The 24,094-nt window shown below is 42.8% G+C and overlaps 1 protein-coding gene and 1 pseudogene across 1 annotated transcript; one reads left to right on the forward strand and one right to left on the reverse strand.

The window, feature by feature from the left end:
* The window catches only part of LOC119912628, a 337,535-nt pseudogene that overhangs the window by 70,282 nt on the left and 243,159 nt on the right, over window positions 1-24,094 (forward strand).
* LOC119912699 (YTH domain-containing protein 1-like) lies at window positions 13,306-14,414 on the reverse strand. Its single transcript, XM_038731988.1, has 2 exons — window positions 14,313-14,414; window positions 13,306-14,171 (listed from the first exon to the last, which is right to left on the reverse strand). Exon 2 carries the CDS (start codon window positions 14,092-14,094, stop codon window positions 13,345-13,347), a length of 750 nt encoding a protein of 249 aa, XP_038587916.1. The 5' UTR covers window positions 14,095-14,171; window positions 14,313-14,414; the 3' UTR covers window positions 13,306-13,344.

Raw genomic sequence — 24,094 nt, forward strand, 5'->3', positions numbered from 1 at the left:
CAATCACTACTGAGAAATGTCGGCCCACTGCTTTGGTCTTAACGACTTGTCTTTGTCTGTCGTTGTATTTCACTTGGAAACCGAAGTCTTCCCAAACAGGAGACCTTAACAATAAGGGAGGGTCTTCAAGCTCTGGCTTCCCCGCACTGGCCATGAGCAAGCCGGTAGTTTGCAAGGTGCTGGGCTAAAGCGTGCTGCTTGTGTAGCGCTGCAAGGCGGAGATTGGGTCCGTCACTTAATATGTCCGTGTGGAAACTCTGACTTTACGCATGTTTCACACACAAAACCAGCCTAATATATGACGTTAAAGATTGCATTCGGTGCACATGTGCATCGCTCCGAAAGTCCTGTACCGAAACAGTCCGGTACGAATACATGTACTGTTATACCCCTAGTTATGAATGAGCGCTTTATAAAAATAAATAGACATACTGACGGCTTTAGTTTTAGCTTCTTCGTAACAATTCGCCAAATAAACTACAGACAAAGCAGGCAGAAACATCTCTTCTACCCTTCACCTGCTTTGCCGTGGCAAAAAATCCTCCATGTCTGGACTAAATGACTACAGGCCTGTTGCCCTGACATCTGTAGTCATGAAGTCCTTTGAAAGACTGGTGTTGGCCCTCCTGAAGAACATTACAGGCCCCTGCTGGACCCCCTGCCAACTTCAGGAGGAGCCCCCTCACTCTTCCCCCATCACCATACTCAACAGCCTGTGTCTGCTGTGGATCCACTATATCCCAGGACCTGCAGTGGGAGCCCAACACTGACATCACCAAGAAGGCCCAGCAGAGGATGTACTTCCTGCATCAGCTGAGGAAGCGCAACCTGCCTAAGGACCTGCTGATCCAGTTCTACACAGCCATCATCCAGTCTGTTCTCTGCACCTCCATCACTTTCTGGTTTGGATCTGCCACCAAAATGGACAGGAGCAGACTATAACGGACAGTCAGGACTGCAGAAAAGATCATCGGTCCCAACCTGCCCTCCATTCAGGACTTTACATTTCCAGAGTCAGGAAACATCACTGCAGATCCATCTCACCCCGGACACAACCTGTTCCAGCTCCTCCCCTCTGGAAGGCGCTACAGAGCACTGTACGCCAAAACCAACAGTTTATTCCCACAAGCCATCACTCTGATGAACAGCTGATTTCTAACTCACAGTGTCAGGAACAATTCCTGTGCAATAACCCATTGACTCTGTCTCTAATCAGCACCTGTTTACTGGTTTCCACTTATTATTTATTTATCCACCATTCTCTATTTCAGTGCTGTTCATACTACATCATATTGTATATACTGTATACAAATACACCTACCTCAGGTCATAGGTCTTATTTATTTTTTCCAGCATCATTTGCACTATGCTCCATCACACTGTGTACATGTATGTGTACCTGTATCTCATATCCACCTTCAACATGTACATAATGAGAATAATAGTTCACTCTTGCATCCTTTGCACTCTGATTACTGCACTATTCGTCAATATGTCTATATTGTTTTGTTCATAGTGTGTATATTAGTGTTGTCTATACTTTTATTATTATTGTATAAAGTAAGCACATCGTGAGCAATGTACAATCCTGAGTCAAATTCCTCGTATATATGTACACATATCTGGAAATAAAACTGATTCTGATCTCTGCGTGAGCTCAGTAGGGCTGCAGCTAACAATGATTTTAGTGTTCAAAGCTTCCATAGATTATTTCAACAACCATAACGGGATCAGCTGTGCACGTTTATAGGTGATATTTATTAGTCCTTTCGGAAATTCATAGTGTGTCATACAGCAAACAGACCAACAACAAGACAGCTGCAAGTTATACTACAAGACAGAGAATCTGGGTGAAAGGATGGATTAGCACACGCAGGTAGCAGGGATCGTCTGAGCTACAGAGGGAGCTGCAGGAGAGTTAAAAAAGTGCAGCTCCCCGACATCCAGATAACTCCTGACTGCGATGTTACAACTCACGGGCCAAAAAAGGAGAACAACAAACGCACGTGGTCACATTTTCAGCTGAGGGCTGACTTTGGCTTCAACTCAACAATCAGTCATGATTTCAGTTAAATGCTGTCGTGCTGTTGCCGAAGCAACATAAGTTTCGTTTTACGGTGAATGGACGGTAACATTACAGAGTTGTTGTTTTCTTCTGTCTCTGACACCGATAGCGGTTGTGACAGACTTGTGCTGCGGCGTTTATGATCCTAACCATTCAATTCATAGACGGGTCCGTCGTCATCGTGCCTGTGGGAGAGAGGGAACGTTGGCCGAGTTTAGCAAAATAGCCATTTTAAAATCTGAGGCGGCTCTGTTTGGGACTGTGAGCTGCACTTTATGGCCTGATCAGAAGGGTTTCAGAATTAAAATGAATTCATTTAAATTCGAGGTGAAAAGGTGCTACATGCACATTTAAAGAGGTTACTTCCCCAAACACCAGGCCTGTACATAACGATAAGACAAATTTTAGTAATTCAGTATGATAACCAAATGTCTGCATCAGTGAACACCTGAAAGGACTCTCAGACTGTACAGTCACACATTAGCTGTACTGTTAGTTTCAGCTGTTTTCTTGCTCATATGTGGCCGTTAAACAGAAAATATGAAACGTTAGATGACACGCGGTGTAACGTTACCACGACGATGAAGAAATACTTAAATTTAACGGACCACGTGTACATGTTAATTTATGTGTGTGTAGCATGAAGGGACTACAAACGTTTGTTTGGTTTTACAACCTTGTGCTGTATAATGACAAATTAACAAATTTGTAAAAGTCGATCTACAGGAGAAAACGTATCAGAAAGCAACACTGAATGCCTGACAGCATATCTATCTTGTTCAGGGACACAATGGTGGATGGGTCACAGTGGGGGGATTGAGCCCGGGACTCTCTCACCAAAGGGAGGCGTCTTTGCGCCATCACCACCCATTATTATATTATTATTAACCTGCCACCTAAATATTGAGTTTCCCTTTGTCCGAGCGGTAGAAAGTGACGCTGAACGCGAGCGGAGGAAAATATTCTGCCAGTAAATGTACGGTGTCTGTTACAGCGTGTCGGCTTCTCAAGACCAAGAAAAGTCTGTTGTTTCCCAGCTGCTGGAAAAGTGAAGCCGGTTAGCGCTAAGTTAGCCAACATCTCCCCTTCAGACTGAGCAGCTTCTACAGCAGCTACAGAGCTGCTCTGTAACTTAACTTTAGCTGGAAGCTGGATTTTATTACTGCCTACAGAACATCAGGTACAAACTTAAACTAAACTGACGTAGCCTGCAGCTCCGTCCTGTACAGACTGAATAAATTATTTTTCAGTTTTCAGTCTAAAAAAGTGGTTTTGCTCAACCACAAGAGCAATGTTGCTGCGACATGTTGTGTTGGAGTTTTATATTATATTTATACAGACTGCTAATACTATTACAAATACTACTTAGAGAACAATAATGCAGGCAGACTGTTTGTCACTGAGAGAAACTCACCAACACACGAGCAAATATAATGACTCTGCTTCATTTTCACCATCATTGTTTGTTCTGCGCGCTCCCGACACAACACGGGCCGCACCGCGCATGCGCCGCGCGCGAAAAACCCACAGAACAAAGAAAAGAGAAACGCCATCTTGAAGATGAAAACAGGAACCACGGAGACACTTTGGAAATCAAACCACGTCAACACAAACCCTGGAGCGGGTTTTCAGGCTCTGATCTCTAACAACAGAATGAACGGATGATACACGGACCCTCGAGACTCTTCCTCGTGTCTTTAGTCTCGTGATGAAGTCATGAACACTGACCTGAACATCGGCGCTATCAGAGCACGAGGCTGCTGTTTGGCTCCTGCGGTCCGGGTTCTGGTTCTCCATCGTCCTGCAGGTCTCCGCTGTGACTGGTGGACCGTGTTGTCCTGGACTGAGTCTGGATTCTGGTATCGGAGCTCTTCAGGCTGAGATACAGGAGCGCTGCGGGATCCCGCGGAGTGTTCTCGCGATGTCACGGAGTCTCGCCCCGCCCCTTAGTTACTGTCGCTAAGGCCGTTTAGAAACATGGCTCCTTGATTTCAGGCAGAAGATGAAGTTTAGTTAGTTGGTTTCCTGAAACCAGCTGATCATATTTGATGTGTATGAGGGAGTGTGCTTCACACAGAGCAGAGTTTTAATGAAGCGCTTGTTATTATCACATCAGAGGCTCATGAAAATATCCTGCTGAAGCTTTTTGTACAACAAAGACAGAAATAACTTCATGTGTTACATTTAATGTTGAATTTACAGGAAGGCAGAATCATTAAGAATTAGTCGTAGACAGCGTTTCACAAAGTTTCTAAAGTGTCCTCTAACTCAACAAGTCACTAAACTGCAGGATTGTTGAAGGGAGTCTGGGACTTTCTCCCCGGGCCACAAAGGAGTAGCTATATTACGGTTACTGTTTAAATGGTGAAATCAGATGAAACAGACAGTTTGTTCACAAACATCTGCTGCTTCTCTCGGCAGCTAAGAGAGTCCAAACACATCATTAACATCACAGTGAAGCTGTTTGTTCACTTAACGGGCCATCGTGTGTTTGTCCAGGTCGGCTCTCTATTCAAATGGGGATCAGCTGCTTGAAAAGGCGACTGATGCGCATTTTCACCTCTCTTCAGGTGATCAGCTTGAATAGGAGGCAGAGAGCTGAACATGTGGACATCAGCTGGCTATTCAGCTGCATTAATGAGCAGCCCAAACAGATGCAAACACAAAGCCACTGAAGGAAAACTGTGTGTTGTGAATGTAGCCTGCAAACCTCTTTAGTCTCCGTTAATACAGAAGAAATTAGAAATATAACAACAACATGTTGATGTGATGCTCACTTAATAAATAAATACTGGTAGTTGGGAATAATATTTGGGGAGGATCTCTTCTCTGTGGCAGCAGCAGGTATTAAAAGCACAGAGTACGCCTATAAATGTTTACATGTTTTCCCCCCATCTAGAAAAAAGAGTCAGCCATCATGTTGATTTAATTTGACCTGACAGTCACGTGTCTGTGATCATATTCGGGCCACAGATCTTCTGCTGGTTCCAGACTTTTATTGTGGAAGTTTGTCTTAAATGATGCACAAGACATGAAGAATATTTCCATTTGATGGAACTGTGCCTTTATTTTACCAGGCACATTAAATAACAGGTTCTTATTCAGACTAACGGCCTGGCAGGAGACAAAGGCCTCCTTTGAATGGATACTGGGATTAAATAAAACAGACTTATTAGACAGCATACGGTGAGAAAATCAGTAAATGCAAGTGCATCTTAAATGTATGATCCAATTTTATGTAAAGTTCACTGTATCAGCACACCTTATTACATAATTGGCTGTTTTGTCTCCTATAAGGACATCTTGTCTCACTTGGCTTCCCCAGAAATGTAGCCCACCCTACCTCACTGCACATAACGCTGAAATTCAACAGGTCTGAGATGCAGTTACTTAAACAAACAGTGTGTAAGAAGTATAAATCCGGTATTATGTTTAAAGACGCAGACACAGTGAACACACCTGGTTTAGCATTTTGTTAAGTATGAGTAAGTTGTTAGATGACACGCCAGCTAACCGCTAGGCTAACTTACGCAGTTTAAAATGGTGTAAGCTTAAGATAACAAAGGTGACTGGTAGTTACAGCAGTAATAACCCATAAGTCATCTTAGCTCGAGCTGAACTAAACATGCCACAACATGTTGAAAGGGAGTTTGGGCTTTTAAGGAGGGGTGAGAGTGCACCACTGTAAAGGAAAGGGGTCTGCTGGATGTATAACACCAGACTAAAGCAGAGCATCACTGCCAAATGGTATGCGACACAATAATGTTCTTATTTCTTATTTCGATTATATTATTTTTTATGATTGTTGAAGTATTACAACAGGAAATCATCTGGACCAGCGGTTCTGTCACGTAGGGCAGCATCTAACATCTGAGCCAGAGCAAAGAGATGCATCATCATTTAGACAGTCCAGGTTTCTGTGTTTAGGGGAGCAGAGATCCTTTTGTTGCCTTGAATGAACATCAAAGAGTGGGTCTGTGGAGGGATTTGAGGTGTTTTTTAAATTTATTTTAAATTTATTTGATTTATGAGACAGTATCAAAAATAAATGCATAACAAGATGCCATAACAGTGACATTATACATTTATCAGAACTGTCGAGGATAACGCAAAAAATACGAGAATACGAGAGCAAAGAAAAGGAACTGGGACGTGTGGGTATTTATGGAAATGCTGGCGATGACGTGGTTGATGTGTGGTCCCGCTCCTGAAAATAATTAGCTCCACTAAATAGGATTTCTAATGAGCTCAGACCACATTTATTCCAACTTCTTGATTAATCGTCCAGCCCTACTTGTGGCCATTGATGTTACTGGAACTGCTTCTTCTCTTAAGCAGAGCAGAGTGTGTCAATACAGCCTCGTATCCATCACCATCTTTACTTTACAGTGTTCCTGGATCCCACTTTAAGGGCCTGTAGTCAGTCAGCCGACTGCAGGTGTGAAACCTTCCGCCCATATCCCTCCATCAGCAGGCTTAGAGAGCGCCATATGCGGTCAGAAACCCCTGAAACAGCTGAGACTGGGCAGGAGAGAGAGAAACCCAATTAACATGCTGTAAACACAGTGTTTTTATCTTTTGACTGTCCATAATTGTCCTAATTTCTCATCCTGTCATTCACAACAGTGTGCTCTGCAGTATAGGAAGTCATTCGGTTCATATTCAGAGGCCTGTGTGTTGCGTGCATTAACACTTGTCATCAGTTGTGGTGCCACAGGAGACACACTAGATGGCGCCAGAGCCCACTCAGACATAACTTAGTGCCTCCTGACTGTATTTCACCATTTGAAATGGAAACTGCAGTCTCGTAACTTTTAACCTCTCTGGATGTTCGGTCAGAACAATGCAAAAATAAATAATAAGATCGCATCCCATCAAGTTAATGGGACAGTTCTCTAATATGAAAATTAGTATTTAGTCACAGTGTCATCCAGTCTGCACGACAAGAACCTTCTATACGGTTCTGCAATAGAAATTCCACATTAACCCACCATTTTGCTAAATCTTTTGCAATGTCATTTTTAGCTTTAATGTGTGTTATTGCGAGCATTATTTTGTCATAGTCTGTTATAGACTCACTCGCTGGTGTGTGTGCGTCTGGCTGGTCCTTCCCCAGGGTCCACCCCGCCTCTTCTCCTCGCTCTCAGACTGAATTCAGATTTCCTCCAAGTCTGAGGTTTTGGACATTACGCTCTGTAATTTGCGGTTTTTCAGCAATAATGGCCGACATCCGGATCTGCTGCAGCAACGGCTTCATTCCCTTAACCCCAGGTCTGGGCCTCAGGATCCTGGTCCGGTCCTAGAGTTTGGGCTGGACCTGGACCGCAGGGAAGAGGAAGCGGCGTGGAGTTCAGACAGTTAACACACTCTGAAAAATTTGAAGTCATGGACAAAATGTGCACAAATCTGAACACCTGATGAATTTCATCGCTGTCGGGCAGAAACCTCCAATCTCCACATTTAATCATTTTTATTTTTAATAAATCAGTGTTATTGGTTACCCTTTACGTCTGTCTGGGGTTTTTACAAATATTTTACCAATACAAAGTATAAAAACAGCTTGTGATTCTCAATGATGCCGTGTTCAATTATAATAAAAACACAGGGTTTTTTAAATTTCCTGAAAAATCACGAGTTGGGACATAGAAGGTTTGTGCCCGACAGCGACGATTTGTTATCTAACACAAACACAAGTCAATAACTACAACTGGGTGAATCTTCTGCTATGAGTGTAGGGTCTCGGTCTAGAATACTTGAGAGTTACAATTAACAAATATTTGAACTTTTTAAGAAATACACACTCACTTTGTCCAACTTCACTGTGCCAACAATAAAACACCACCGTACTCTAAAAATGTCAGTTAGTTCAACACATCTGTGTTTCTGGTTAAGGACAGCGCATATTTGTACGACATTTCAAGCCATCATCCTTATTTTTCAACATAACTAAGTGTGTAATGTTAACTTGACGTTATTGTTTCTGTTAAAATGACTCAATAAAAGATTTATAAAGGAAGTTATTTTATTAACACATTAATGAACAATAACATTACTGGTGTCTCTGGCCTCTCTCCTCCTGTTAAAGGTAAAATAAATGAAATACTTAACTAGTTATTAATTATGCTAAGGCTCATGATGTCCCATTAAAACCACCTGTTTAAATGTAAATAGGGACATGACTGTACATACAGTCCAGTGTTTCCCATTTTCCCTGTCCTGCCAAGAAAAAATTGTTGTTTTGCTGCCTTGCTTTGGCAAAGTATCTGTCAACCAAACTAAAATGGAAGTCAGTATTTATAAGGATAGTATTTATAGGAGGTTAAAAAGTAACTAAGTAATTTTTACCCTGTGAAAATTTTAAATGAGCAACGTTTTACTTTTACTTGAGTAGATTTTCATACTAGTAATTTTACTTGTACTTAAGTAAAAGTCCATCAGTACTAGTACTTTTACTCAAGTAGAATATTTTAGTACTCTTTCCACCTCTGGCTAAACATAAATAAAAGTAAAGGAGAGAGATACTGGAAGCAGCAGTTCTAGAAATAAAATCCCTATAATCAGCTCTGCTGAACACAAACTTTGAATGTGGTCCATCCTAACAGGAAGGAGGAAGATGCCATAATTCATTACACTGTGTGGATGGCAGATCCTGGTTCAGATCATCAAGTGCCTTGAAAATAATCAAGGACTCATCTGATTCTAACTTTAATAAAGATTTGATTGAGTCCATCTGACAATAATACTCAGTGATTTAATAAACAGTCAGTTGTGCTGTTGATTGTAGAGACACCAAAGACAACACTGTCTCTGTTAGATGGAACAATGGGACATATTTCAGAGTTCCTGCTGCTGTCTGTACAGCTGATGTTGTGCTTTGTTGTCCTCTCAGTCTATTCAATTTCAATTCAATTTTATTTATATAGCGCCAAATCACAACAACAGTTATCTCACAGCGCTTTTCATAAAAGAGCAGGTCTAGACCGTACTCTGTGATGATATTTACAGAAGCCCAACAGTTCCCACTGAGAGCAGCACTAGGCGACAGAGGCAAGGAAAAACTTCCTTTTAAGAGGCAGAAACCTCGAGCAGAACCATGGCTCAGGGTGGGCGGCCATCTGGCTCGACCGGTTGGGGTGAAGGAGAGAGAGAGAGAGAGAGAGAGAGAGAGAGAGAGAGAGAGAGAGAGAGAGAGAGAGAGACTTTTTTGACTTTTTAAAAACCACTTTAATAAAACATCACTGATTCACAAACATAGCAACACTCAATAAGTCAGAGAATCAAAACCGGTTGACATTTAGAAAAAAGAAAAACCTTCCACACGAATAAAAACATCAAATTAGCTGAAAACATGACTAAAACTTACTTCTTCATCCACCACAGAACAGATGACATCATCATAACACCACTGACGTACAAACACATCCAAGCTATTCATCAGCTGATGGAACTTAAAATCCACTAACACTCTGGCTTTGACCAGAGAGGTGAACACAGGGACTACGTCTCCACACAGCCGTCCTTCTACCTGCTTCTTCCTACTCAAGTATATGGACAGTTTGGCTTCTCCTAAAATAAAATTTAACAGTTGCCACTTTGTTGCATTGGTCTTCCTGTAACCTGCTCCAAAAACAAAAGCAGTGTTAGACCACACTTCATTAAAAGAAGCAAACAAGCACCCCAACACATTGAACAGTTCGCCCAGTCTGCTGCACTCTAAAAAACAATGAAAAACAGTTTCCAGCAGCCCACAGAAAGGACAGCCGTCAGAGACAGAGGGATTAATCACAGAGATAAAAGAATTCACTGCAACAGCCCCATGTAATATTCTCCACTGTAAGTCACCTGTACGCTTCTTTAAAGGAAGTTTGTAAAAGACTCTCCAGGTGGGCTTCACAGCGTTACTAACCCCCAGTTTCTCCCTCCACACCGTGTCACTTCTACCATTTAACTTGTTTTTACACAACACCTTCACACAACACCTGTAAATCATTTTACCCGTCACCGTGTGCAGATCTGGGACCTTCTGATGCCTGACATCCAACAATAGACTAGAACAACAGTCAAGATTGGGTACCAGTCCCAACTCTGGAAAAGGGTCCTCTTCGTCCGGAGCTTCCTCACCTTTCCAGTACATCCTCAACAGCTCATTATCTGCTGCTGTTAGTTTGTTAGTCCAACCATTCAGAATGTTCCTCACGTGACGCACAGATTTTAGTCCAATTAGTGCAGCCACAGCCTCAGTGTTCATAAAACCAGGTCCAGCTACATCCACTATCCGTCTGAGAGTTGTAGCGCCAGCAGAACAGAGCGTGTGATGGAGGCCTGGTGTACCACTGTCCTGTATGTCCATTGTGGATCCACCGATCAGAGGCTCGTTCAGTAACCAGTACAGGGAGACTGACGGCTCCAACCGTCTCTTCTTAAAAAGGTGCCAGGCCTTAAAAACTCCCTTATAAAAATCAGGCAATACAGACAAATTTAAATAACCAACATCCATTAAAAACAAAGCAGTGTCAAGTCCTAACCTGTCTGCTCTCCTTAAAATGCTGCTTGCAAACTCTTTCCACACTGGGTATTTAAAACCAGTCAGATATCTCTGTGCAAATTGAAATCGAAAAGTTGCCACTCTGCTTGCTAGGTGTACCAGGCCTTGCCCCCCTTCTTCTTTTGGTAAAAAAAGCACACTCTGAGGTACCCAGTGTAACCTGTCCCAAAAAAAGTCCACTAAAACTGCTTGTAGTTTTGAGAGTAAACCAGCAGGTGGCTCCATACAAGCTAAACGATGCCACAGTGCTGAAGCTACAAGGTTGTTGATTACTAGAGTTCTTCCTCTAAAGGACATCTGAGCAAGCAGCCATTTCCACTTTTTCAACCTTCCTTTCATCGTCTCTATCATGCCCTCCCAGTTTCTTTTCACCATTTCTTCTTTGCCAAGATAAACACCTAGATACTTTATACCATCATTTCTCCATCCCAACCCCCCCGGCAGGACCGGAAGACCACCAAACCAGTTTCCAACTGCTAGAGCTTCACTTTTTGTCCAATTCACTTTTGCAGCAGAGATAAGACCAAACTCAGACACAATATTTCCAACAATATTAATTTCAGCTTGATTTCTGACCAGGAGCATGACATCATCAGCATAAGCAGATAAAACGTGTGGTGTGTTAAAACCTGGTAAAACCAAACCATGAATACAGGACCGGATTCTGTGTAACAAGGGCTCAATGGACAATGTATACAGCATCCCAGACAGAGGACAGCCCTGTCTGACACCCCTGCCTACTGTGAAGGGAGCACTCAGACCCCCGTTAACCTTCAGCACACTCTGAATGTCTCTGTACAAAACTTTTATCATAGCAATGAGACGTGGGCTGAGACCAAAACGCTCCAGAACTTTCCAAAGATAAAGGTGCTCAACCCTGTCAAACGCTTTTTCTTGGTCTAACGAAATGAGACCAAGGTCAGTGCCCAAAGAACTAGAGACATCCAAAACATCCCTGATTAATGACACGTTGTCTGTGATGGACCTACCAGGCACACAGTACGACTGATCCAGGTGAATGATTTCCTCCATCACCTGCTTCAACCGGTTAGCCAGAGCCTTGGACAAGATCTTGTAGTCCGAACAGAGGAGGGAGACTGGGCGCCAGTTTCTGACGTCCTGGAGGTCTCCTTTCTTCGGCAGCAGAGTTATTACAGCTCTCCTGCAGCTCAGAGGCAGGGTCTGATTTTCAAAACTTTCATTGAACACATCTAACAAGTCCTGACCAAGCTCTTTCCAGAAGGTCTTGTAGAACTCGACAGGAAGACCGTCAATACCTGGGGCCTTCCCTCCATCCATCCCCTGCAGGGCAGCATGCAGCTCTTCCAAAACCAGAGGCTCCTCCAGCTCAGGATGGTCATCTCCAGAGATTCTGGGCAGGCCTTCACTGAAACACTCAAACAGTTGTTCATGCTCCACATGCTGCGCTTTATACAGCTCAGAGTAAAACTGCACCACCCGTCTCCGGATCTCACGAGGCTCCGTGATTTCTTCCCCATCAGCTGACTGTAGTGTGTGGATGTACCTGCTCTGCCCATTTGTCTTTTCTAAGCCAAAGAAAAACTTGGACGGAGCGTCCATCTGGTTGATGCTCTGGAAACGTGAACGAACCAGTGCTCCCTGGGCTTTGGTGCCCAGCAGGTCTGCTAACAAAGCTTTTTTAGATGTGAGGGCTTCAAAATGCTCTCGATTTCCTGTGGACTCAATCAAGCCTAAAAGTTCCACTATCTCAGTCTCTAGAGTCGTCATTGATCTAGTAATGTCCCTCATGACATTCAGAGTGTACTGTAGACAGAGCTGTTTGATTTTAACCTTCCCACAGTCCCACCATTGTCTTAAAGAAACAAAACTGTTCCTTTCAGCCCTATGCACCTTCCAGAAATAAACCACAACATCTTTGAAATTAGCATCACTGAGTAAATTGGTGTTAAAATGCCAGTATGCACTCCGTTTTTCAGTTTTTGCAATAAAAGCACTGCAGACCACTAAAAAATGATCACTAAAATGTACAGGTAAAATACTACATGCCTTAAAAACACTAAAATGATGTTTAAAACAATAAAACCTGTCCAGTCGAGCCAAAGAAATAAAATTTTCTCTTGTATGCACCCAGGTGTACTGTCGGTCTTCAGTGTGCAACCTCCTCCAAACGTCCACCAAATCATGTGTTTTTATTACTTCATTAATTGCCTTTTTCGAAGCAGCATGAGGTTCAACATGATTCCTGTCCAAAGAATCATTCTGAGTACAATTAAAATCTCCCCCTAAAAACAAAAATCATCTGAACCACAACTAGTCAGAGTGTCACTGAGAGATTAATAAAACGGACTCTGAGCCGACATTTGGAGCATAAACATTAATGAATGTGAGAGTGAAACACTCAAACTTGGCTCTGACCATCATCAGCCTTCCTTCTATCACTTCTTTAAGTTCATAAGAAATCGGCAGAAACTTTTTAGAGAAAAGGACGGCTACCCCCCCGCTCACTGAGGTCAAGGAGCTTAACACGACCTCGCCGTCCCATTCTGATCTCCAGTCAGTTTCACTGGACCTGTCGCTGTGTGTTTCCTGGACAAACATCACATCAACACTTTTCAGCTTCATCAGCTCATATAGCTGCATCCTTTTCTGATGTCCGCAGCGCCATTTAAATTCAATGAGCAACTTTAAAATCACTCATTGAAAAAATAAAAAACAACCAGACAGCACACACAGACTGAGAAAAAGAAAACCTTTAGTTTGATTCCTCTCCATCTTCTTCATTAAGTTCATGTCTGATCTTCACCACTATTTTCCTCAACCTGTAAACCTCCTGCTCAGTTAAACCCTCTCTTCCTTTGGCCCTCAGCTGTGACTTGACTGAGTTAAGAAAAGCCTCTTTGTCTGGAAAGAAACTTTCAACTTTTACCCCTTTTACGTTCTTTGTTTTCTGTAGAAACAGTTTGATTTTCTCAACCCCATAAATCTGTTCATTCAGCTCTCCTGGTGTTATTTTGTTCAGTGAGACATCTAAACGGCCTTCCACACTGGAGTCATACTCCGCCATCGACTCCTTCACACTCTGCTTCTGTTTGTCTTTGCTGACTGTAACCTTCTTTGCTTTTGAGCCTTTACTGTCGATTTCAGATTTTCTTTTCTGCCGAGTGATTGTCAGGCTGCTCTCCTCACCAACCATGTCTATATCTGCACTTCCTGCCAAAATCTCCTCTGGCCCAGCTGTCTTACTATTTTGCGTCTCATCCTCCTCCTCCTCCTCCTCCTCCTCATCTTCATCCTCCCCATTTTCCTCCTCCTCATTATTTTCAATATCAGCACCCACAGTCTCACAGCTCTGTTGAGACTCACCTGCCTTGTTTCCCTCATCACTGATGCTTTGACAGTTTGATGTGTCCTTTTCTCTGCAGCTAACAGTTTGATTTCCTCCCTCCATCTGTTCACCATCACCACTGTTGTCTCCACCTGTTTCCTCCTCCCTGTTCTTCATTTCAGCTCTGCCTCTTTGCTCCTTGTCACTTATTCCTCCCTTTTTTCCAGCTTCCTTCTGCCCTGATGTTCCCTCTCCAGCAGTCTGACCAGATTCAGTACCGGCAGGTTTTTCTGGACACACTCGGATCACATGACCCTCCTTTCCACAGCCGAAACACTTCATAACGTCTGACGTGGCAAACAGAACATAATCAAACCCATCAATTTTCAGCCGAAAAGACAAGTTCAACTCTTCCTTGCTGTTATTCAGGATCATGAATAACTGTCTCCTGTGAGACACCACATGCTGGAGCAAAGGAGATTTACACCCAGACAGGGCTTTTTTAATAGGGGACACTATTTTCCCTGCCTGGAGAGTTCTCTCTCCAGCACTTCATCTCTGATGAACGGGGGGACGTTAGACAAAATCACCCTTCTGGCCGGTGAGGCCAGAGGCAGCACTGGTACGAACGTTTCATTCACCACAATACCGCTTGTGATGGCGGCGTTAGCTTTTTTTACTTCGTCCACAAAGATCACCACCGCCCCGTTCATCCTGGCCGCAGATCTGACACTGCCGGCCCCGACAACCTCCGCCACCGCTAACGCACACTCCTCTACGGAGCAGCGGAAACCCGGACAGATCTTAAGTCCGTGTTTCCTCGTCAGCCTGGAGAACTCCATGCTGCCGAGCAGCGAAACGCTGCCCGACACAAAAAAACACGACAACAAACAAACACACACACCTGACAACAACAACTAACCTTAGAACTACACACAGTAACACATTAAACCGACATGAAACAAGAAAAAGTTTAGAAAAACACTCACTCGCTCCGCGAACTCACACTCACTCCACACTCACGCATCCACTCAGAGAGAGAGAGAGAGAGAGAGAGAGAGAGAGAGAGAGAGAGGGGAGGGAGGCAGCCTACACAATATACACACAGAGGTACAGACAGTGAAGGTGATGTTGCTATAGACTAAATGAAAAATGGTACAGATATTTATAGTAGTGTTAATGGTAACCATCGTAATGTTAATGATTATAACAACAACAACAACAACAATAAGACTAGCAACAATAGCAGAGGGTGTCGAGCAGGAAACGGGAGCAGCAGGTGACCCGCAACCACAGATCCAGACTCCACAGCTCCAGAGCCAGAAACACACCTGCAGGAAGTGATAGGAGGAGAGAGGAGAGAGACGAGAAAGCACAAGACTACCAGAAAGGGGAGAAGTTGTGTTAGTAACATGCAATAATGGGATGAGGTTGCATACAGAGGGAGAGAAAGTAGAGGAGAGAGGAGCTCAGTGCATCATGGGAAATCCCCCGGCAGTCTAGGCCTATAGCAGCATAACTAAGGGATGGTTCAGGACTCACCTGAGCCAGCCCTAACTATAAGCTTTATCAAAGAGGAAAGTCTTAAGCCTACTCTTAAATGTGGAGATGGTGTCTGCCTCCTGAACCCAAACTGGAACCTGGTTCCACAGGAGAGGAGCTTGATAGCTGAACGCTCTGGCTCCTAGTCTACTTTTGGAGACTCTAGGAACCACAAGTAACCCTGCATTCTGGGAGCGCAGTGCTCTGGTGGGGTAGTAAGGTACTATGAGCTCTTTAAGATAAGATGGTGCCTGACCATTAAGAGCTTTGTAGGTAAGAAGAATGATTTTAAATTCTATTCTGGATTTTACTGGAAGCCAATGCAGAGAAGCTAAAACAGGAGAAATGTGATCTCTTTTCCTGGTTCCTGTCAGAACACGTGCTGTAGCATTCTGGATCAGCTGAAGAGTCTTAATGGACTTTTTCGAGCAGCCTGATAATAAAGAATTGCAGTAATCCAGCCTAGAAGTAACAAATACATGGACTAGTTTTTCTGCATCATTTTTAGACAGGATGTTCCTGATTTTTGCAATATTACGTAGGTGAAAAAAGGCAGTCCTTGAAATTTGCTTAATGTGAGACTTAAACGACATGTCCTGATCAAAGAAAGTCTACCAAGTGGAGGTGGATTCCACAGTTCACCTTCCTGAGGACTAGAGTGGAGTGGACGGACACAATCAACAGGAAGGTCCATGTGTATCAGAGCGGCTCTGACCAGCCTGAAGAACAGTTTAATCTTTACAGAGACCGAACAGATATGAAGAGAAACCCGCTGAGACCTGGAGACCTCAGTCTGACCCTGAAATACCCCACAGACAGAGACAGAGACACCTACACCTGCACCGTCTACAGCAGGGAGAGACACATCCTGATGAAGAAACAAGTAGAACTCAAGGTCAAAGGTCACAGCTGTAGATGTTTGGCTCATATTTGATCATGAAACTAATCAATATTTATCAAAACATGAGATCTTTAATAATCCATTCAGGGAAGCTGTCACTTCAACAGAAAGAAACATCTGACACATATTGATCAGCTACAACATTTCACATTCACAATGTATCAATCAAAAATGTTGTGCTTTGTTGTCCTCTCCGTCTGTCATGTGGAGGGAGGGGAGGGGGCGGAGTCTGTCCTGCTGCCCTTCAGAGACCACAGCTCCCCTGTCTGGGGACTCTAAAGTGGAGTGGAGCCGCTATGAACCCAAACCCACAAAGATGGTCCACTTGTATCAGAAGAACAGCTCTGACCGTTTTACAGAGACCAAACAGAGATGAAGGAAGACCTGCTGAGCACTGAAGACCTCAGCCTGACCCTGAAATCCCCCACAGACAGAGACGGAGGACGACACTGGGTCTACGTCTCCGACAGAAACATCTGGAGAGAGAAAAGAGTTGTTCTCAGGGTCAAAGGTCAGTATGCAGACTGAGGTCAGAGTCTCTGTGTTTGTCTCTGTCTGACTGTCCTCTGTCTCCTCTGCAGAGAGAAGCAGGAACAGAAGCAGCTCCACTGATCCAACTCCTCTGATGGCCGATCAATCTGTTTGATCTTTGATCATTGATCCGATCTGACTCTGGATCAGAGAGAAAATGGAGGTGAAGCAGCTGATGGAGGACGGATGAAGACAGGAGGACGCTTTGTCAGCTTCTTCTCAATTTAATGAGGACATTGAAAAGGACTCGAGTCCAAGTCTCAAGTGTCCAGCTCAGATTATTCCAGCACCAACCCTGGCAGGATGCAAGTTAAACAGAAAGCAACACATTTAGTGACAGAACAGAAAGCAGCCAGCTGTTAAAATGGACTCAGAGAATGAAGACACAATAAGATTTGATTCAGTCAGACTTTCACAAGAACGTCTATGAAGATTCTCAGTCATCCAGGTCATAGTTATCCAACGAAGGTTAAAGTCAAGGTCAACTGGACTTGGTTGAAGATACTGGAAGACGTTTCGTCCCTCATCCAAAGGACTTCTTCAGTTCTGACTGACTGGCAGGGAAACTCAGCTATTTAACCTCAGTGGGGTCGTTGGCCCGGGTCATCGATACCGCTGGTTCGTTCGTGTTCCTTGTTTCTGTGACGACAGTCGTTACAGTCGTTAAGACTACCTGTGGCCAAGACTGAATGACCATCGTTGGTATCTTCACCTGAGGCCAATAGGTTACGTTTGTTGAGTTTCCTGTGAAGTGATGAAAGGACAGCATTGTAAGTGGAGGATAAGTGGTGGCGTAGACCCCCTCCCCTGTTCAATGACGGCTTCTCGACCCTGGTGTAGATGCTTCCTTGACACCTCTTTCAAACCATCCATCTTCTCTGTCTAAAATGTGCACCTGGTGGTCCTCAAACGAGTGTCCTCTGTCCTTCAGATGTAAGTAGACTGCAGAGTCTTGACCTGAGGAGTTGGCCCTTCTGTGTTGAGCCATGCGTTTGTGTCGTGGTTGTTTAGTCTCCCCAATATACATGTCTGTGCATTCCTCACTGCATTGGACCGCATACACTAGATTGCTTTTCTTGTGTTTGGGTGTGCGGTCTTTGGGGTGGACCAGCATCTGTCTTAGTGTGTTCTTGGGTTTAAAAAACACAGGGATGTTGTGTTTGTTGAAAATCCTCCTGAGTTTCTCTGATACTCCAGACACGTATGGAATCACAATGTTGTTGCGTTTGACCTTCTTTTCCTCCCCTGTAGTTTTGTTCTTCTTGGATTTTGTGGCTGTCTTCACAAAGGTCCATTTAGGGTATCCACAGGCTGTAAGTGCCCCCTTCAGGTGTTTCTGTTCCTTCTCTCTGGCTTGGGCGCTTGTTGGTATGTTTTCCGCTCTGTGGTGCAGTGTTCTCATGACCCCTAGCTTGTGCTCCAGTGGGTGGTGTGAATCGAACAGTAGGTATTGGTCTGTGTGTGTGGGTTTTCTGTAAACACCAATCTGCAGGCTCCTGTCCTCTTCAATATGTACAGCGCAGTCCAGGAAGGCCAAACTGTTGTTGAGAACATCTTCTCGTGTGAACTTGATGTTACTGTCCACAGAGTTGATGTGCATGATGCTGATTTGTTTAACATATAAAATTCCTGCTCTGTCAGGTCTATTTTCAAGATGACAAGTAAACAACGTTTAAAACGCTTGTTTTCTAAATGGAGTTCTGCTCAGTCAGGGCGATGCTATGCTAACTTGTTTCAAGTACGACGACGGCTGGAATCATCTATCAGACACAGATTCATTTTCAGACCTCACCAGGTAGTTCAGCGTCCTGGCTCACTTTTCTCCCAGCATCCTCCTGTCTTGTTCGGTCTGTATAAATATGAAGCAGCAGCAACTCGGTGGCTCGCTGCAGCAGCCAGGCTGTGAAGCTTGAGTGAACTCCTCCCGCAGGTTAACGGCTCCGGATCAGAGCTTTAAAACAATCATTATGTAAAACATAATCAAGAGTCAAGGTTTGGCTGAGAGCAGATGCATGTAGAGGAGCTGTGGACCCAAATGCAGGACACCGGAGCAGAGCTGTGGCCTGTACTACGAAGGGAGTTCAACCTACTCAGAGTTATCAAGCACGATCACTAAATTATCATGCACCTTAGAGACTTTGTTGTGGATAGGGCGTATTCAGAAGAAAACACCAGAGTGATTTGGATTTTTTTGTGACTTTAATTTCAGAGAAGTTTTGTTCTTGTAAATGTCACTTTCATCTAGGAATTTCTTTCTCGGTTTATTAACCCCCACCCTGGCTCTGTATTTTTTGTACAGATGTAGTGTGCCACACATATACAGGGTAACTACGAGTTAACCATGAACATAACCTGCTCGGAGTACTTTAGAGATGCAGTGTAAATTGCCATGGCAACAGACCTCGGTTAACACCTATCCACCTTTTGTAGTACGGGTTAATCTGGAAGTTACAGCTGAAGTCACAAAGTTACTGCTGAAGTTACCTGGATAAGCCAGTTACCTCGCTTCGTAGTACAGGCCGAAGGTTCAACTGGTGATATTCATTAAACAAAACTAAAACATCCTTGCATGAACGAAAGGTTGTAATCCAAAAACCAAGGAAACAGCACGGGTTGAACACTTAAGCAATGATGAGGATGCAACAAGGACAGAACAGAACTGAGAGCTTCAATACTGACAGAGCACAACACACACCAGGCAGCGGGGTAATTAGGCAGAGCTGAGACACATAAGGTGAGGTAGACACAGACAAGAAGCAGGATCAGGGAACAGAGACAGAACCAGACAGGAAACTTACGCTAAACATGGAACAGATGCTAACACAAAACACAAACCAGGACATGATCAAAGAAACCATGAAACCACCCCAAAACCACGACAAGTCAATTTGCAAATAACTGAAAACTAAATTATGCATCACACAGTGAAAGCTTTTTGTAGAAATTTGTCTTAAGAAGTGAGATGAAACCAGGAGCAGACTCTGAGCTCTGAGAAACAAAAATGAATATCATACAGAAGACATTTGGGTAGTAATGACCACAGGTACGTTAATCTAGACTATAATGTGGTTCATGCTGAACTTAGGCATTCACTCTTTCTTCTTCTTTCACATACCGGCAAAAAACGCAGGTGAGCTCCCAGCATCCTCTGCTATACATACAGAACGTGAGTGTTAAAGTGATGAGCACCAAAAAAAGTCCCCTTTACACAGTGACTTTACGCCTGGATGAGCACCAGTTTTTTGTCTCTGTTCATTCAGGATAAAGTAGTATTTTTTATTGAAGCTGAGACATTAAAACTTGAGCTGACATGTCTTCACCTCAGCTGGACCCAACTGGAGCAAAACTGCCTCTCTTTGCATCGACTGGGATTTGGCTTTGCTTTCAGTCTGAACAGAGAAGACAGATTCCAAACCACGTTCAGTAACAGAAAATAAAAACAGAATGAATGAATATAGATGTCTGTAGCAGCATTACTACTTCATATTGAATATCTTCACTTGTAACATCATTTGGGGCACCACCTTCAATCAAAGAGAAATGAAAGAAATATGAATAACCAGTCTTATTACCGAGTTGTGAATTCCCAATACATTGATCCTTAGTTTCTGCTTTGAAGAAAATTCACAGACAAAGACTTGGTGATAAAGGAAACATTTATTTACAGCTAAAGGTTAATAACAAACGATTAAAGCAAATAAATTAGGTTTTAATAAGGTTATACGACGTGAACCCAGAGTCAAATAAATGTATGACATGGGTTTTTAATCAGCAGTTTAGAAATTATTATTTCGTTTGGCCATAGTGAAAGAGAGGATGTGATTTATAATGACTTCTAGATGACTAATTCAGCTTTCCTCAGACCTACATTCACGGGCCCCCCAGCAAGGTGGCGCTCACTGGAACACGGTGGTGGCCGATGTGTTGAGTCAGACACAGCTATGTTTCTCGCTGGTCCTCGGCCGCACACTATCTTGAGGAGGAAAAAGTCTCTGATGCAAAAACTGATCTAAGAATTATTCTTAGTAGCTGGTTTGCAGGAACTGTACATCATGAATCTCCATCTGTAGATTGGTAGCCTGAGTCAGGCAGGAGCTCTGCTAATTTTTTTTATTATTATTATTATTATTTTATTTTTTATTTCTTACAAAAAAAAATATGAGGCTTGCTTCCCATAAACTTCAAATAACTTGTTAGAGTTATTTAGAGTTAGAGTTAGTCAGTCACTAAATCCTTCTCTGGCAGACTGAACAGTGTAGTAGTATGAGTACTGGAGGATGTAGTCTGTACGCCGTTATCCTGCATGTTAATTCACAGGGACCTCTCCAAGTGGTGGACTGTGTGTGTTTGAGAGGGAAATGTTGAATTATGTAATAAGCAATACTTGATTATAACTTAAACCCGTTTTTTCGCGGAGTGACATCTGTGCAAAGGAATTCAACATCAAATCTGTTGTGTACACTCATTATATCAATTTACAACCAAAAAGCCACCTTTGACGCATCAGTATAAATTAAAAGGTGCTTTTAAAAGTTCCCAGGGTGCCTTCAGTGCTGGGAAAGACTGTCTTCTAATGCTGTGCACCATTAACCTGGAACTCCTTGCAAAAAACCCTCCGGCTGAAGGTACTGGTACCTTTTGGGAGGTTCAAATCCTTGATTACAGAGGTTTTTAAAGATGAATGTAACTGTTGTTGAATAAGCAGGCATTACAATGATGTATTTTAACTACTGTTTGAATTTTTAATGTACGGGTTAGACAGCGAGTTGTGTCTGTTGTTTTTGTAGCTAAAAGGGTAAATGTTTTAATTGTATTTTCTAATATTGTTTTATGTTTGTACTGCTCCCTTTCTTTGCCAGGGCGCCCTTGAAGAAGAGATTTTATCTCAATTGGTTTTTCCCCGTTAAATAAAGTTTAAATAAAATAAATAAATAAATAAAATCACTCCATGTTAAACGAGGAAATGTCAACAAGAACAAGTCAAACAGAACAACAACAGGGTCCTGTTTCAGAAAGCGGGAATAGTGAAAATTCTGAGTATGTTAAGCCTGAAATGAGGGAAAGTCTGGGTTTTCCATTTCAGAGAGCGAGATCAGATAAACCCCAGATCAGTAACTCCGGCAACTGATGCACATATCTGAACACATTTATGTGTGTCATTTATAAAACTGGATTTATTTTCAATCCGGTGGCTTCACAGACTTGACGGGATAATGGTGAACACGTCACAGTACAAAGAAATGAAATGAAGAAATAAAGACGTTACGACTAACAGCTGTCTTTGTGATATTTATTAAAGTAAGAATAACAGAGTGAATCAGCTGAAGGGCAGAGCTCATACACCAGAGGGCTGTTAGAGAGTCTGACCCAGAGAAACAGAGAAGACATTTAATGCTAGAGAATAATTGTGGAGTCCAACAGAAAAGCCTTTCTCAGCCTTGAACCACAGTGGAAACTCCTTTCTCACAGGAAAGCATGAAACAAAACAATCTCACAGAAGGTCATTATATCAAAACACTGGTACACTTAGTGGGAATTATAACACCACATAAGATGAGCAAAGAACATAAAGTAATGACATATAGAGGATTATTAAAAGTACAGACAGGTAAAATCTTTGTTTCTATTACAGTTCCCCCTTCGGCCGTCACATGGTCACATTAAGTTTATAACAAACAGTTCATCAATGAATGCTCTCATCTTACTGTTTAAGCAGACATATCATTAGGAGACAAAAGAAATGAGCTTCAGCTGTTTTTATAGAACAGAGATATTCTTGAGTAATGGGCAAGTTACCAAGCAGTTTGGTCTAAATCATCAATGTTGTCATTGTCATGATCAGGTGGATTCAATCAGGTGAATCATTTGACATGTTGGTCGGCGTCCCTCAGACTGATATATTTACATTATATTTATACATTAATTAGCTGCAAACAGTACAAACAACCCGCAGAGGAGATGGTGCATGGGTTGGTGCAGGAGCCACGTTGAGAGCTTCAGTCTGCTTCAAAGAAGAGCTTCTTCAAGAATCAAAGAGAACTTTTATTGTGAGCAGACATGTCTTCACCTCAGCTGTCATAAATTTGGATTTGCTTTCAGTCTGAACAAAACCACATTCAGTAACAGAAAATAAAAACAGTGAATATAGATGTAAAATACAGATTATTTAATGTAAACATGTTTAACTACAGCTCAGTAACAAGAATATATGTATGAAGCACACAGAAACAATATTTCATCAAGTGTGGAGCTTCATTCTTGACCTTGGGGGACACATCTGTAATAAATGAGTCTGAACTCAAGCCTCACACACCACCTCTTTGTTGGAGCTTTTGACCACATCCTATGGTCTTCTTAAATGTTGAGGGATTCAGGTCCACATCTTTACAATTTACCTCAAACTATTTGAATTCTACATATACAGTCGTGGTCAAACATTTTGAGAAAGACACAAGTATTGGTTTTCACAAAATTTGCTGCTTTGTAGTATTTTTGTCAGATGTCACTATGGTATACTGAAGTATAATATATAATGTAATTTCATAAGTGTCAAAGGCTTTTATTGACAATTACATTATGTTTATGTAATATTTGCAGTGTTGACCCTTCTTTTTCAAGACATCTGCAATTAGGCCCAGCACACTGTTAAATAACTTCTCGGCCACATCCTGAATGATGGCAGCCCATTCTTGCATAATCAATTCTTGGAGTTTGTTAGAATTTGTGGGTTATTGTTTGTTTCTTGAGGATTGACCACAAGTTCTCAATGGGACTAAGGTCTGGGGAGTTTCCTGGCCATGGGCACAAAATTCTCATGTTTTCTTTCCCAACCTACTTGGTTGTCACTTTTGCCTTATGGCAAGGCGCTCCATCATGCTGGCATTGTTCGTCAAACAGTTTTGGGATGGTTGGGAGAAGTTGCTCCCGGAGGATGTTTTGGTACCATTATGTATTTTTTCTTCGGCAAAATTGTGAGTGAGCCCGCTCCCTTGGCTGGGAAGCAACCGCACACATGAAGGGTCCTCAGGATGCTTTACTGTTGGCATGACACTGGACTGATGGTAGCGCAAGCTTTTGTTCGGATGTCCCAAACAATCGGAAAGAGGATTCATCTGAGAAAATCACTTTAGCCCAGTCCTCAGCAGTCCAATCCCTGTACCTTTTGCAGGATAATAATCTGTCACTGATGTTTTTCCTGGAGAG

The sequence above is a fragment of the Micropterus salmoides genome, unplaced genomic scaffold (assembly GCF_014851395.1).
Source record: "Micropterus salmoides isolate LMB-PRFRI ecotype aquatic unplaced genomic scaffold, ASM1485139v1 Ms_hic_scaffold_2, whole genome shotgun sequence".
Classification (NCBI taxonomy): domain Eukaryota; kingdom Metazoa; phylum Chordata; class Actinopteri; order Centrarchiformes; family Centrarchidae; genus Micropterus; species Micropterus salmoides.